Genomic DNA, 12413 nt, shown 5'->3' with positions numbered 1-12413 from the left:
TAGGACAATTCTTTTTGTGTTTTTTCATTTAAGACAAATTAAATGAAGATAATAATACCAAAGAATTTGTGTTTGCAATCATTTTCAGGAAGAAACTGAGTATTATTATTATTATTTATTGTTATAGCGCCATTTATTCCATGGCGCTTTACATGTGAGGAGGGGTATACATAAAAACAAGTACAATAATCTTAAACAATACAAGTCATAACTGGTACAGGAGGAGAGAGGACCCTGCCCGCGAGGGCTCACAATCTTCAAGGGATGGGTGATAATACAGTAGGCGAGGGTAGAGCTGGTCGTGCAGCGGTTTGGTCGATCGGTGGTTACTGCAGGTTATAGGCTTGTCGGAAGAGGTGGGTCTTCAGGCTCTTTTTGAAGGTTTCGATGGTAGGTGAGAGTCTGATATGTTGTGGTAGAGAGTTCCAGAGTAGGGGTGATGCGCGAGAGAAATCTTGTATGCGATTGTGGGAAGAGGAGATAAGAGGGGAGTAAAGAAGGAGATCTTGTGAGGATCGGAGGTTGCGTGCAGGAAAGTACCGGGAGACGAGGTCACAGATGTATGGAGGAGACAGGTTGTGGATTGCTTTGTATGTCATGGTTAGGGTTTTGTAATGGAGTCTCTGGGCAATTGGGAGCCAGTGAAGGGATTGACAGAGGGGAGAAGCTGGGGAATAGCGGGGGGACAGGTGGATTAGTCGGGCAGCAGAGTTTAGAATAGATTGGAGGGGTGCGAGAGTGTTTGAGGGGAGGCCACAGAGCATGAGGTTGCAGTAGTCAAGGCGAGAGATGATGAGGGCATGGACTAGGGTTTTTGCAGATTCTTGGGTGAGGAATGAACGGATGCGTGAAATATTTTTGAGTTGAAGTCGGCAGGAAGTGGAAAGGGTTTGGATATGTGGTTTGAAGGAGAGATCATCTGATTATCTGACAGAATTGCAGGGGTGTCAATACTTTTGGCCATGACTGTAAGGAGTGACTCCCCTTATACCAGTCTATATACACACAGCACAGACACTATATAAGCAGTGACTCCCCCTATACCAGTCTATATACACACAGCACAGACACTATATAAGCAGTGACTCCCCTTATACCAGTCTATATACACAGCACAGACACTATATAAGCAGAGTCTATATACACACAGCACAGACACTATATAAGCAGAGACTCCCCCCTATACCAGTCTATATACACACACAGCAGAGACACTATATAAGCAGAGACTCCCCCTATACCAGTCTATATATACACAGCACAGACACTATATAAGCAGAGATTCCCCCTATACCAGTCTATATACACAGCACAGACACTCCCCCTATATCAGTCTATATACACAGCACAGACACTATATAAGCAGTGACTCCCCCTATACCAGTCTATATACACAGCACAGACACTATAAGCAGTGACTCCCCCTATACCAGTCTATATACACAGCACAGACACTATATAACCAGTGACTCCCCCTATACCAGTCTATATACACACAGCAGACACTATATAACCAGTGACTCCCCCTACACCAGTCTATATACACACAGCAGACACCATATAACCAGTGACTCCCCCTATACCACTCTATATACACACAGCACAGACACTATATAACCAGTGACTCCCCCGATACCAGTCTATATACACAGCACAGACACTATATAACCAGTGACTCCCCCTATACCAGTCTATATACACACAGCACAGACACTATATAACCAGTGACCCCCCTATACCAGTCTATATACACACAGCACAGACACTACATAACCAGTGTATGCCCCTATACCAGTCTATATACACACAGCACAGACACTACATAACCAGTGTATGCCCCTATACCAGTCTATATACACACAGCACAGACACTATATAACCAGTGACCCCCCTATACCAGTCTATATACACACAGCACAGACACTACATAACCAGTGTATGCCCCTATACCAGTCTATATACACACACAGCAGACACTATATAACCAGTGACTCCCCCTACACCAGTCTATATACACACAGCACAGACACTACATAACCAGTGTATGCCCCTATACCAGTCTATATACACACAGCAGACACTATATAACCAGTGACCCCCCTACACCAGTCTATATACACACAGCACAGACACTATATAACCAGTGACCCCCCTACACCAGTCTATATACACACAGCACAGACACTATATAACCAGTGACTCCCCCTATACCAGTCTCAGTCTATATACACTATATAAACAGTGACTTCTCTATACCAGCTTATATACAGAGCACAAACACTATATAACCTACGTGTGCCCCTATACCAGTCTATACACAGCACAACCACCAAGCAGTGACTCCCCCTATACCAGTCTGTATACACGGCGCAGACGCTACATACCCAGTGGCCCCCCGTATACACGGCGCAGACGCTACATACTCAGTGCCCCCCGTATACACGGCGCAGACGCTACATACTCAGTGCCCCCCGTATACACGGCGCAGACGCTACATACCCAGTGCCCCCCCCGTATACACGGCGCAGACGCTACATACCCAGTGCCCCCCCCCGTATACACGGCGCAGACCCTACATACTCAGTGCCCCCCATATACACGGCGCAGACCCTACATACTCAGTGCCCCCCATATACACGGCGCAGACCCTACATACTCAGTGCCCCCCATATACACGGCGCAGACCCTACATACTCAGTGCCCCCCATATACACGGCGCAGACCCTACATACCCAGTGGCCCCCCATATACACGGCGCAGACCCTACATACCCAGTGGCCCCCCCGTATACACGGCGCAGACGCTACATACTCAGTGCCCCCCATATACACGGCGCAGACGCTACATACTCAGTGCCCCCCATATACACGGCGCAGACCCTACATACTCAGTGCCCCCCATATACACGGCGCAGACCCTACATACTCAGTGCCCCCCATATACACGGCGCAGACCCTACATACTCAGTGCCCCCCATATACACGGCGCAGACCCTACATACTCAGTGCCCCCCCGTATACACGGCGCAGACCCTACATACTCAGTGCCCCCCCGTATACACGGCGCAGACGCTACATACCCAGTGGCCCCCCCGTATACACGGCGCAGACGCTACATACTCAGTGCCCCCCATATACACGGCGCAGACGCTACATACCCAGTGGCCCCCCCGTAAACACGGCGCAGACCCTACATACTCAGTGCCCCCCATATACACGGCGCAGACCCTACATACTCAGTGCCCCCCATATACACGGCGCAGACCCTACATACTCAGTGCCCCCCATATACACGGCGCAGACCCTACATACTCAGTGCCCCCCCGTATACACGGCGCAGACCCTACATACTCAGTGCCCCCCCGTATACACGGCGCAGACGCTACATACCCAGTGGCCCCCCCGTATACACGGCGCAGACGCTACATACCCAGTGGCCCCCCCGTATACACGGCGCAGACGCTACATACTCAGTGCCCCCCATATACACGGCGCAGACGCTACATACCCAGTGGCCCCCCCGTAAACACGGCGCAGACCCTACATACTCAGTGCCCCCCATATACACGGCGCAGACCCTACATACTCAGTGCCCCCCATATACACGGCGCAGACCCTACATACTCAGTGCCCCCCCGTATACACGGCGCAGACCCTACATACTCAGTGCCCCCCCGTATACACGGCGCAGACCCTACATACTCAGTGCCCCCCCGTATACACGGCGCAGACGCTACATACCCAGTGGCCCCCCCGTATACACGGCGCAGACCCTACATACCCAGTGGCCCCCCCGTATACACGGCGCAGACCCTACATACTCAGTGCCCCCCATATACACGGCGCAGACCCTACATACTCAGTGCCCCCCATATACACGGCGCAGACCCTACATACTCAGTGCCCCCCCATATACACGGCGCAGACGCTACATACCCAGTGGCCCCCCCCCGTATACACGGCGCAGACGCTACATACCCAGTGGCCCCCCCCGTATACACGGCGCAGACGCTACATACCCAGTGGCCCCCCCGTATACACGGCGCAGACGCTACATACCCAGTGGCCCCCCCGTATACACGGCGCAGACGCTACATACCCAGTGGCCCCCCCCGTATACACGGCGCAGACGCTACATACCCAGTGCCCCCCATATACACGGCGCAGACCCTACATACTCAGTGCCCCCCCGTATACACGGCGCAGACGCTACATACCCAGTGGCCCCCCCGTATACACGGCGCAGACGCTACATACCCAGTGGCCCCCCCGTATACACGGCGCAGACGCTACATACCCAGTGGCCCCCCCGTATACACGGCGCAGACGCTACATACCCAGTGGCCCCCCGTATACACGGCGCAGACGCTACATACCCAGTGGCCCCCCCGTATACACGGCGCAGACGCTACATACCCAGTGGCCCCCCCGTATACACGGCGCAGACGCTACATACCCAGTGGCCCCCCCGTATACACGGCGCAGACGCTACATACCCAGTGGCCCCCCCGTATACACGGCGCAGACGCTACATACCCAGTGCCCCCCATATACACGGCGCAGACCCTACATACTCAGTGCCCCCCCGTATACACGGCGCAGACGCTACATACCCAGTGGCCCCCCCGTATACACGGCGCAGACGCTACATACCCAGTGGCCCCCCCGTATACACGGCGCAGACGCTACATACCCAGTGGCCCCCCCGTATACACGGCGCAGACGCTACATACCCAGTGGCCCCCCCGTATACACGGCGCAGACGCTACATACCCAGTGGCCCCCCCGTATACACGGCGCAGACGCTACATACCCAGTGGCCCCCCCGTATACACGGCGCAGACGCTACATACCCAGTGGCCCCCCCGTATACACGGCGCAGACGCTACATACCCAGTGGCCCCCCCGTATACACGGCGCAGACGCTACATACCCAGTGGCCCCCCCGTATACACGGCGCAGACGCTACATACCCAGTGGCCCCCCCGTATACACGGCGCAGACGCTACATACCCAGTGGCCCCCCCGTATACACGGCGCAGACGCTACATACCCAGTGGCCCCCCCGTATACACGGCGCAGACGCTACATACCCAGTGGCCCCCCCGTATACACGGCGCAGACGCTACATACCCAGTGGCCCCCCCGTATACACGGCGCAGACGCTACATACCCAGTGGCCCCCCCGTATACACGGCGCAGACGCTACATACCCAGTGGCCCCCCCGTATACACGGCGCAGACGCTACATACCCAGTGGCCCCCCCGTATACACGGCGCAGACGCTACATACCCAGTGGCCCCCCCGTATACACGGCGCAGACGCTACATACCCAGTGGCCCCCCCGTATACACGGCGCAGACGCTACATACCCAGTGGCCCCCCCGTATACACGGCGCAGACGCTACATACCCAGTGGCCCCCCCGTATACACGGCGCAGACGCTACATACCCAGTGGCCCCCCCGTATACACGGCGCAGACGCTACATACCCAGTGGCCCCCCCGTATACACGGCGCAGACGCTACATACCCAGTGGCCCCCCCGTATACACGGCGCAGACGCTACATACCCAGTGGCCCCCCCGTATACACGGCGCAGACGCTACATACCCAGTGGCCCCCCCGTATACACGGCGCAGACGCTACATACCCAGTGGCCCCCCGTATACACGGCGCAGACGCTACATACCCAGTGGCCCCCCCGTATACACGGCGCAGACGCTACATACCCAGTGGCCCCCCGTATACACGGCGCAGACGCTACATACCCAGTGGCCCCCCCGTATACACGGCGCAGACGCTACATACCCAGTGGCCCCCCCGTATACACGGCGCAGACGCTACATACCCAGTGGCCCCCCCGTATACACGGCGCAGACGCTACATACCCAGTGGCCCCCCGTATACACGGCGCAGACGCTACATACCCAGTGGCCCCCCCGTATACACAACACAGGGCAGCCATGATCCCCCATGACACGTGCAGGCTCCGTAAACTGCTCTCAGGGTCTCGGGCTCCTCCTACGAGCACAGCCGCCTATGACTGGCTGCAGCTAGGCCTAAGCCTCGGTCTTTCCTGACTGTTGGCTCCGGACTTTGTCGGCTGGGCCTGGGTAATCAATGAGGCGCGGTGTGCGGCCTCGGCCCGCTCTTACCGGACACTCTCCACCACTTACCGTTGGGCGCAGGAGCCCGCGGACTCCGACCCCACCGACATAAAGTAGTTCCCCGGCAACAAGTGTCCAGGACGGATCCTCACATGTCCCCGGCCCAACGTCTGACACTTCCTGTGAGCCCCTCGGAGCAGTGGCCCGGCTGCCGGGGCCTCTCCGCACACAGCACCGGGTACGTCCTGCCGGCCCCACTCACCACACGTTGCCCGGTGCGCCGAGCCGTCTCCTCCCGGGGCTGGGTGCCCGGTGAGCTCGTAGTCACAGCCCCACATAGCCCTCCAAGCCCCAGCACTCACATTACTGTGCGTATCGATGGCCTGCATCAGCCTCTCCCTGATCTCCCGCGGGGATACCGGAGCCGCTGTCATTGCCTCTGTCCGGGGATCACTGCGGAGGGCGGCGCGGCATGTTCCCGGGCGGGAGGGACACAGTGGCCTGGGCACCGGAGACTCCCAGGCGCGTCTCTCCAGCTGGAGTCGAGCGACCGGGAGCCCCGAGGCACGACGGGAAATCCGCCGCCGCACGCTTTGTGACGCCACTGGAGCGACGTCTCCGCGTCACAATTCCTCTGGGCAGCACGCACGTCACGTACGGACGCAGAGACGCACACTTCTCCTCCCCCAGCAGGAAGTGTCAGGCTCGGCGTGTAACTGGCAGTGCGGGCTGGGCTGTGGCACGGCAGGTGACCGCTCCTGTGGTCCGGCTCTGTCCGGTGGGCCGCTTCCTCTACAGCCGCCATGTTACCCACTCGGCACGTAGCTCAGCTTTGCAGTCATTTAGCTACATTGCGGGTTTCCCAACCCCCAGTACTGTGGATGCACGGGGGACGGTAGAGCCCTCACTAGTGGCAGAAGCCCTGGCTGAGGAGCTGGCTCGTTCCTTAAGAGCAGTACAGCACTAGGACAACCCCTTCTCATTCTGAATGTTTGCCCCACATTAAAAGGAAAGCGCTTGTCCTCTCCTCCGTGCTGATCGCACGGTGTCCGTATCCACGTTCCCGGGGTTCTGGTGCGGAAGTCATACGTGACCCTGGCGTCACTGTCCCCCACCTTCAGACAAATAAACCCAGGCAGGAAGTCCGGGCTGCGGCTACTCTCTGGCCACCTCCTGGTGTTGCATTTGTCCAAAGGCGGGGGCAGTGACAGCAGTGCTGATTGAGTGCCACGGTCACGTGTCATAACCGCACCGGAGCCCCGGGAGTGCAGGCACCACACCGCCGGAACTGCTCCCGCACCAGAGCCCAGGCGCCAAACCGCCGGAACTGCTCCCGCACCGGAGCCCAGGCGCCAAACCGCCGGAACTGCTCCCGCACCGGAGCCCAGGCGCCAAACCGCCGGAACTGCTCCCGCACCGGAGCCCCGGGAGTGCAGGCACCACACCGCCGGAACTGCTCGCGTACCGGAGCCCAGGCGCCAAACCGCCGGAACTGCTCCCGCACCGGAGCCCAGGCGCCAAACCGCCGGAACTGCTCCCGCACCGGAGCCCAGGCGCCAAACCGCCGGAACTGCTCCCGCACCGGAGCCCAGGCGCCAAACCGCCGGAACTGCTCCCGCACCGGAGCCCCGGGAGTGCAGGCACCACACCGCCGGAACTGCTCGCGTACCGGAGCCCAGGCGCCAAACCGCCGGAACTGCTCCCGCACCGGAGCCCAGGCGCCAAACCGCCGGAACTGCTCCCGCACCGGAGCCCAGGCGCCAAACCGCCGAAACTGCTCCCGCACCGGAGCCCCGGGAGTGCAGGCACCACACCGCCGGAACTGCTCGCGTACCGGAGCCCAGGCGCCAAACCGCCGGAACTGCTCCCGCACCGGAGCCCAGGCGCCAAACCGCCGGAACTGCTCCCGCACCGGAGCCCAGGCGCCAAACCGCCGGAACTGCTCCCGCACCGGAGCCCCGGGAGTGCAGGCACCACACCGCCGGAACTGCTCCCGCACCGGAGCTCAGACGCCAAATCGCCGAAACTGCTCCCACACCGGAGCCCAGGCGCCAAACCGCCGGAACTGCTCCCGCACTGGAGCCCCGGGAGTGCAGGCACCACACCGCCGGAACTGCTCCCGCACCGGAGCCCAGGCGCCAAACCGCCGGAACTGCTCCCGCACCGGAGCCCAGGCGCCACACCGCCGGAACTGCTCCCGCACCGGAGCCCAGGCGCCAAACCGCCGGAACTGCTCCCGCACCGGAGCCCAGGCGCCAAACCGCCGGAACTGCTCCCGCACCGGAGCCCCGGGAGTGCAGGCACCACACCGCCGGAACTGCTCCCGCACCGCAGCCCAGGCGCCACACCGCCGGAACTGCTCCCGCACCGCAGCCCAGGCGCCACACCGCCGGAACTGCTCCCGCACCGGAGCCCCGGGAGTGCAGGCACCACACCGCCGGAACTGCTCCCGCACCGGAGCCCAGGCGCCAATCCGCCGAAACTGCTCCCGCACCGGAGCCCAGGCGCCAATCCGCCGAAACTGCTCCCGCACCGGAGCCCAGGCGCCAAACCCCCGGAACTGCTCCCGCACGGAACTGCTCCCGCACCAGAGCCCAGGCGCCACACCGCCGAAACTGCTCCCGCACCGGAGCCCAGGCGCCACACCGCCGAAACTGCTCCCGCACCGGAGCCCAGGCGCCACACCGCCGAAACTGCTCCCGCACCGGAGCCCAGGCGCCACACCGCCGAAACTGCTCCCGCACCGGAGCCCAGGCGCCACACCGCTGGAACTGCTCCCGCACCGGAGCCCAGGCGCCACACCGCCGGAACTGCTCCCGCACTGGAGCCCCGGGAGCCCAGGCGCCACACCACCGGAACTGCTCCCGCACTGGAACCCCGGGAGCCCAGGCGCCACACCACCGGAACTGCTCCCGCACTGGAGCCCCGGGAGCCCAGGCGCCAAACCGCCGGAACTGCTCCCGCACCGGAGCCCAGGCGCCAAACCGCCGGAACTGCTCCCGCACCGGAGCCCAGGCGCCAAACCGCCGGAACTGCTCCCGCACCGGAGCCCAGGCGCCAAACCGCCGGAACTGCTCCCGCACCGGAGCCCAGGCGCCAAACCGCCGGAACTGCTCCCGCACCGGAGCCCAGGCGCCACACCGCCGGAACTGCTCCCGCACCGGAGCCCAGGCGCCAAACCGCCGGAACTGCTCCCGCACCGGAGCCCAGGCGCAAAACCGCCGGAACTGCTCCCGCACCGGAGCCCAGGCGCCAAACCGCCGGAACTGCTCCCGCACCGGAGCCCCGGGAGTGCAGGCACCACACCGCCGGAACTGCTCCCGCACCGGAGCCCAGGCGCCAAATCGCCGAAACTGCTCCCGCACCGGAGCCCAGGCGCCAAACCCCCGGAACTGCTCCCGCCCCGGGAGTGCAGGCACCACACCGCCGGAACTGCTCCCGCACCGGAGCCCAGGCGCCACACCGCCGGAACTGCTCCCGCACCGCAGCCCAGGCGCCACACCGCCGAAACTGCTCCCGCCCCGGGAGCCCAGGCGCCACATTGCCGGAACTGCTCCCGCACTGGAGCCCCGGGAGCCCAGGCGCCACATTGCCGGAACTGCTCCCGCACTGGAGCCCCGGGAGCCCAGGCGCCACACCGCAGGAACTGCTCCCGCACTGGAGCCCAGGCGCCACACCGCCGGAACTGCTCCCGCACTGGAGCCCCGGGGAGCCCAGGCACCACACCGCAGGAACTGCTCCCGCACCGGAGCCCAGGCGCCAAACCGCCGGAACTGCTCCCGCACTGGAGCCCCGGGAGCCTAGGCGCCACACCGCCGGAACTGCTCCCACACTGGAGCCCCGGGCGCCACACCGCCGGAACTGCTCCCGCACTGGAGCCCCGGGCGCCACACCGCCAGAACTGCTCCCGCACTGGAGCCCCGGGAGCCCAGGCGCCACACCACAGGAACTGCTCCCACATCGGAGCCCAGGCGCCAAACCGCCGGAACTGCTCCCGCACTGGAGCCCCGGCGCCACACCGCAGGAACTGCTCCCGCACTGGAGCCCAGGCGCCACACCCCCGGAACTGCTCCCGCACTGGAGCCCCGGGAACCCAGGCGCCACACCACAGGAACTGCTCCCACATCGGAGCCCAGGCGCCAAACCGCTGGAACTGCTCCCGCACTGGAGCCCCGGGAGCCCAGGCGCCACACCACAGGAACTGCTCCCACATCGGAGCCCAGGCGCCAAACCGCCGGAACTGCTCCCGCACTGGAGCCCCGGCGCCACACCGCAGGAACTGCTCCCGCACTGGAGCCCAGGCGCCACACCCCCGGAACTGCTCCCGCACTGGAGCCCCGGGAGCCCAGGCGCCACACCACAGGAACTGCTCCCGCACTGGAGCCCAGGCGCCAAACCGCTGGAACTGCTCCCGCACTGGAGCCCCGGCGCCACACCGCAGGAACTGCTCCCGCACTGGAGCCCAGGCGCCACACCCCCGGAACTGCTCCCGCACCGGAGCCCAGGCGCCAAACCGCAGGAACTGCTCCCGCACTGGAGCCCCGGGAGCCTAGGCGCCACACCGCCGGAACTGCTCCCGCACTGGAGCCCCGGGCGCCACACCGCCGGAACTGCTCCCGCACTGGAGCCCCGGGCGCCACACCGCCGGAACTGCTCCCGCACTGGAGCCCCGGGCGCCACACCGCCGGAACTACTCCCGCACCGGAGCCCAGGCGCCACTCCGCCGGAACTGCTCCCGCACTGGAGCCCTGGGAGCCCAGGCGCCACACCGCCTGAACTGCTCCCGCACTGGAGCCCAGGTGCCACACCGCCGGAACTACTCCCGCACCGGAGCCCAGGTGCCACACCGCCGGAACTACTCCCGCACCGGAACCCAGGTGCCACACCGCCGGAACTGCTCCTGCACTGGAGCCCCGGGAGCCCAGGCGCCACACCGCCGGAACTGCTCCCGCCCCGGCGCCACACCGCCGGAACTGCTCCCGCCCCGGCGCCACACCGCCGGAACTGCTCCCGCCCCGGCGCCACACCGCCGGAACTGCTCCCGCCCCGGCGCCACACCGCCGGAACTGCTCCCGCCCCGGCGCCACACCGCCGGAACTGCTCCCGCCCAGGCGCCACACCGCCGGAACTGCTCCCGCCCAGGCGCCACACCGCCGGAACTGCCCCGGCGCCACACCGCCGGAACTGCTCCCGCCCCGGCGCCACACCGCCGGAACTGCTCCCGCCCCGGCGCCACACCGCCGGAACTGCTCCCGCCCCGGGAGCCCAGGCGCCACACCGCCGGAACTGCTCCCGCCCCGGGAGCCCAGGCGCCACACCGCCGGAACTGCTCCCGCCCCGGCGCCACACCGCCGGAACTGCTCCCGCCCCGGCGCCACACCGCCGGAACTGCTCCCGCCCCGGCGCCACACCGCCGGAACTGCTCCCGCCCCGGCGCCACACCGCCGGAACTGCTCCCGCCCCGGCGCCACACCGCCGGAACTGCTCCCGCCCCGGCGCCACACCGCCGGAACTGCTCCCGCCCCGGGAGCCCAGGCGCCACACCGCCGGAACTGCTCCCGCCCCGGGAGCCCAGGCGCCACACCGCCGGAACTGCTCCCGCCCCGGGAGCCCAGGCGCCACACCGCAGGAACTGCTCGAGCCCCGGGAGCCCAGGCGCCACACCGCAGGAACTGCTCGAGCCCCGGGAGCCCAGGCGCCACACCGCAGGAACTGCTCCCGCACCGGAGCCCAGGCGCCACACCGCAGGAACTGCTCCCGCCCCGGGAGCCCAGGCGCCACACCACAGGAACTGCTCCCGCACCGGAGCCCAGGCGCCACACCGCAGGAACTGCTCCCGCACCGGAGCCCCGGGAGCCCAGGCGCCACACCGCAGGATCTGCTCCCGCCCCGGGAGCCCAGGCGCTACACCGCAGGAACTGCTCCCGCACCGGAGCCCAGGCGCCACACCGCAGGAACTGCTCCCGCCCCGGGAGCCCAGGCGCCACACCACAGGAACTGCTCCCGCACCGGAGCCCAGGCGCCACACCGCAGGAACTGCTCCCGCACCGGAGCCCCGGGAGCCCAGGCGCCACACCGCAGGATCTGCTCCCGCCCCGCAGCCCAGGCGCCACACCGCAGGAACTGCTCCCGCCCCGGAGCCCAGGCGCCACACCGCAGGAACTGCTCCCGCCCCGGAGCCCAGGCGCCACACCTCAGGAACTGCTCCCGCCCCGGGAGCGCAGGCGCCACACCTCAGGAACTGCTCCCACACCGGAGCCCAGGCGCCACACCGCAGGAACTGCTCCCACACCGGAGCCCAGGC

The 12413-nt window shown here is 64.3% G+C and overlaps 1 protein-coding gene across 3 annotated transcripts in view; it reads right to left on the bottom strand.

Annotated features, from left to right (window-relative positions):
• Window positions 1-7368, bottom strand: part of MED26 (mediator complex subunit 26) — a 93239-nt gene extending 85871 nt beyond the window's left edge. The window contains exon 1 of one of the 3 annotated variants that reach the window (XM_073559850.1): window positions 7225-7368. In XM_073559850.1, coding sequence (XP_073415951.1) covers window positions 7225-7353 — 129 coding nt within the window. In that variant the 5' untranslated portion in view covers window positions 7354-7368. Of the gene's footprint in view, window positions 1-6178; window positions 6410-6471; window positions 7074-7224 lie in introns of those variants that run through there. The other 2 variants (XM_073559851.1, XM_073559852.1) reach the window with 2 other exon arrangements.
• Between the last annotated feature and the right edge of the window lie 5045 nt (window positions 7369-12413).

Source organism: Dendrobates tinctorius, unplaced genomic scaffold (assembly GCF_039654945.1).
Source record: "Dendrobates tinctorius isolate UK_male_01 unplaced genomic scaffold, ASM3965494v1 ptg000276l, whole genome shotgun sequence".
NCBI classification, from domain to species: Eukaryota; Metazoa; Chordata; class Amphibia; order Anura; family Dendrobatidae; genus Dendrobates; species Dendrobates tinctorius.
Note: the sequence above shows the minus strand (reverse complement) of the source record. Positions and strands in the feature narration are given on the sequence as shown.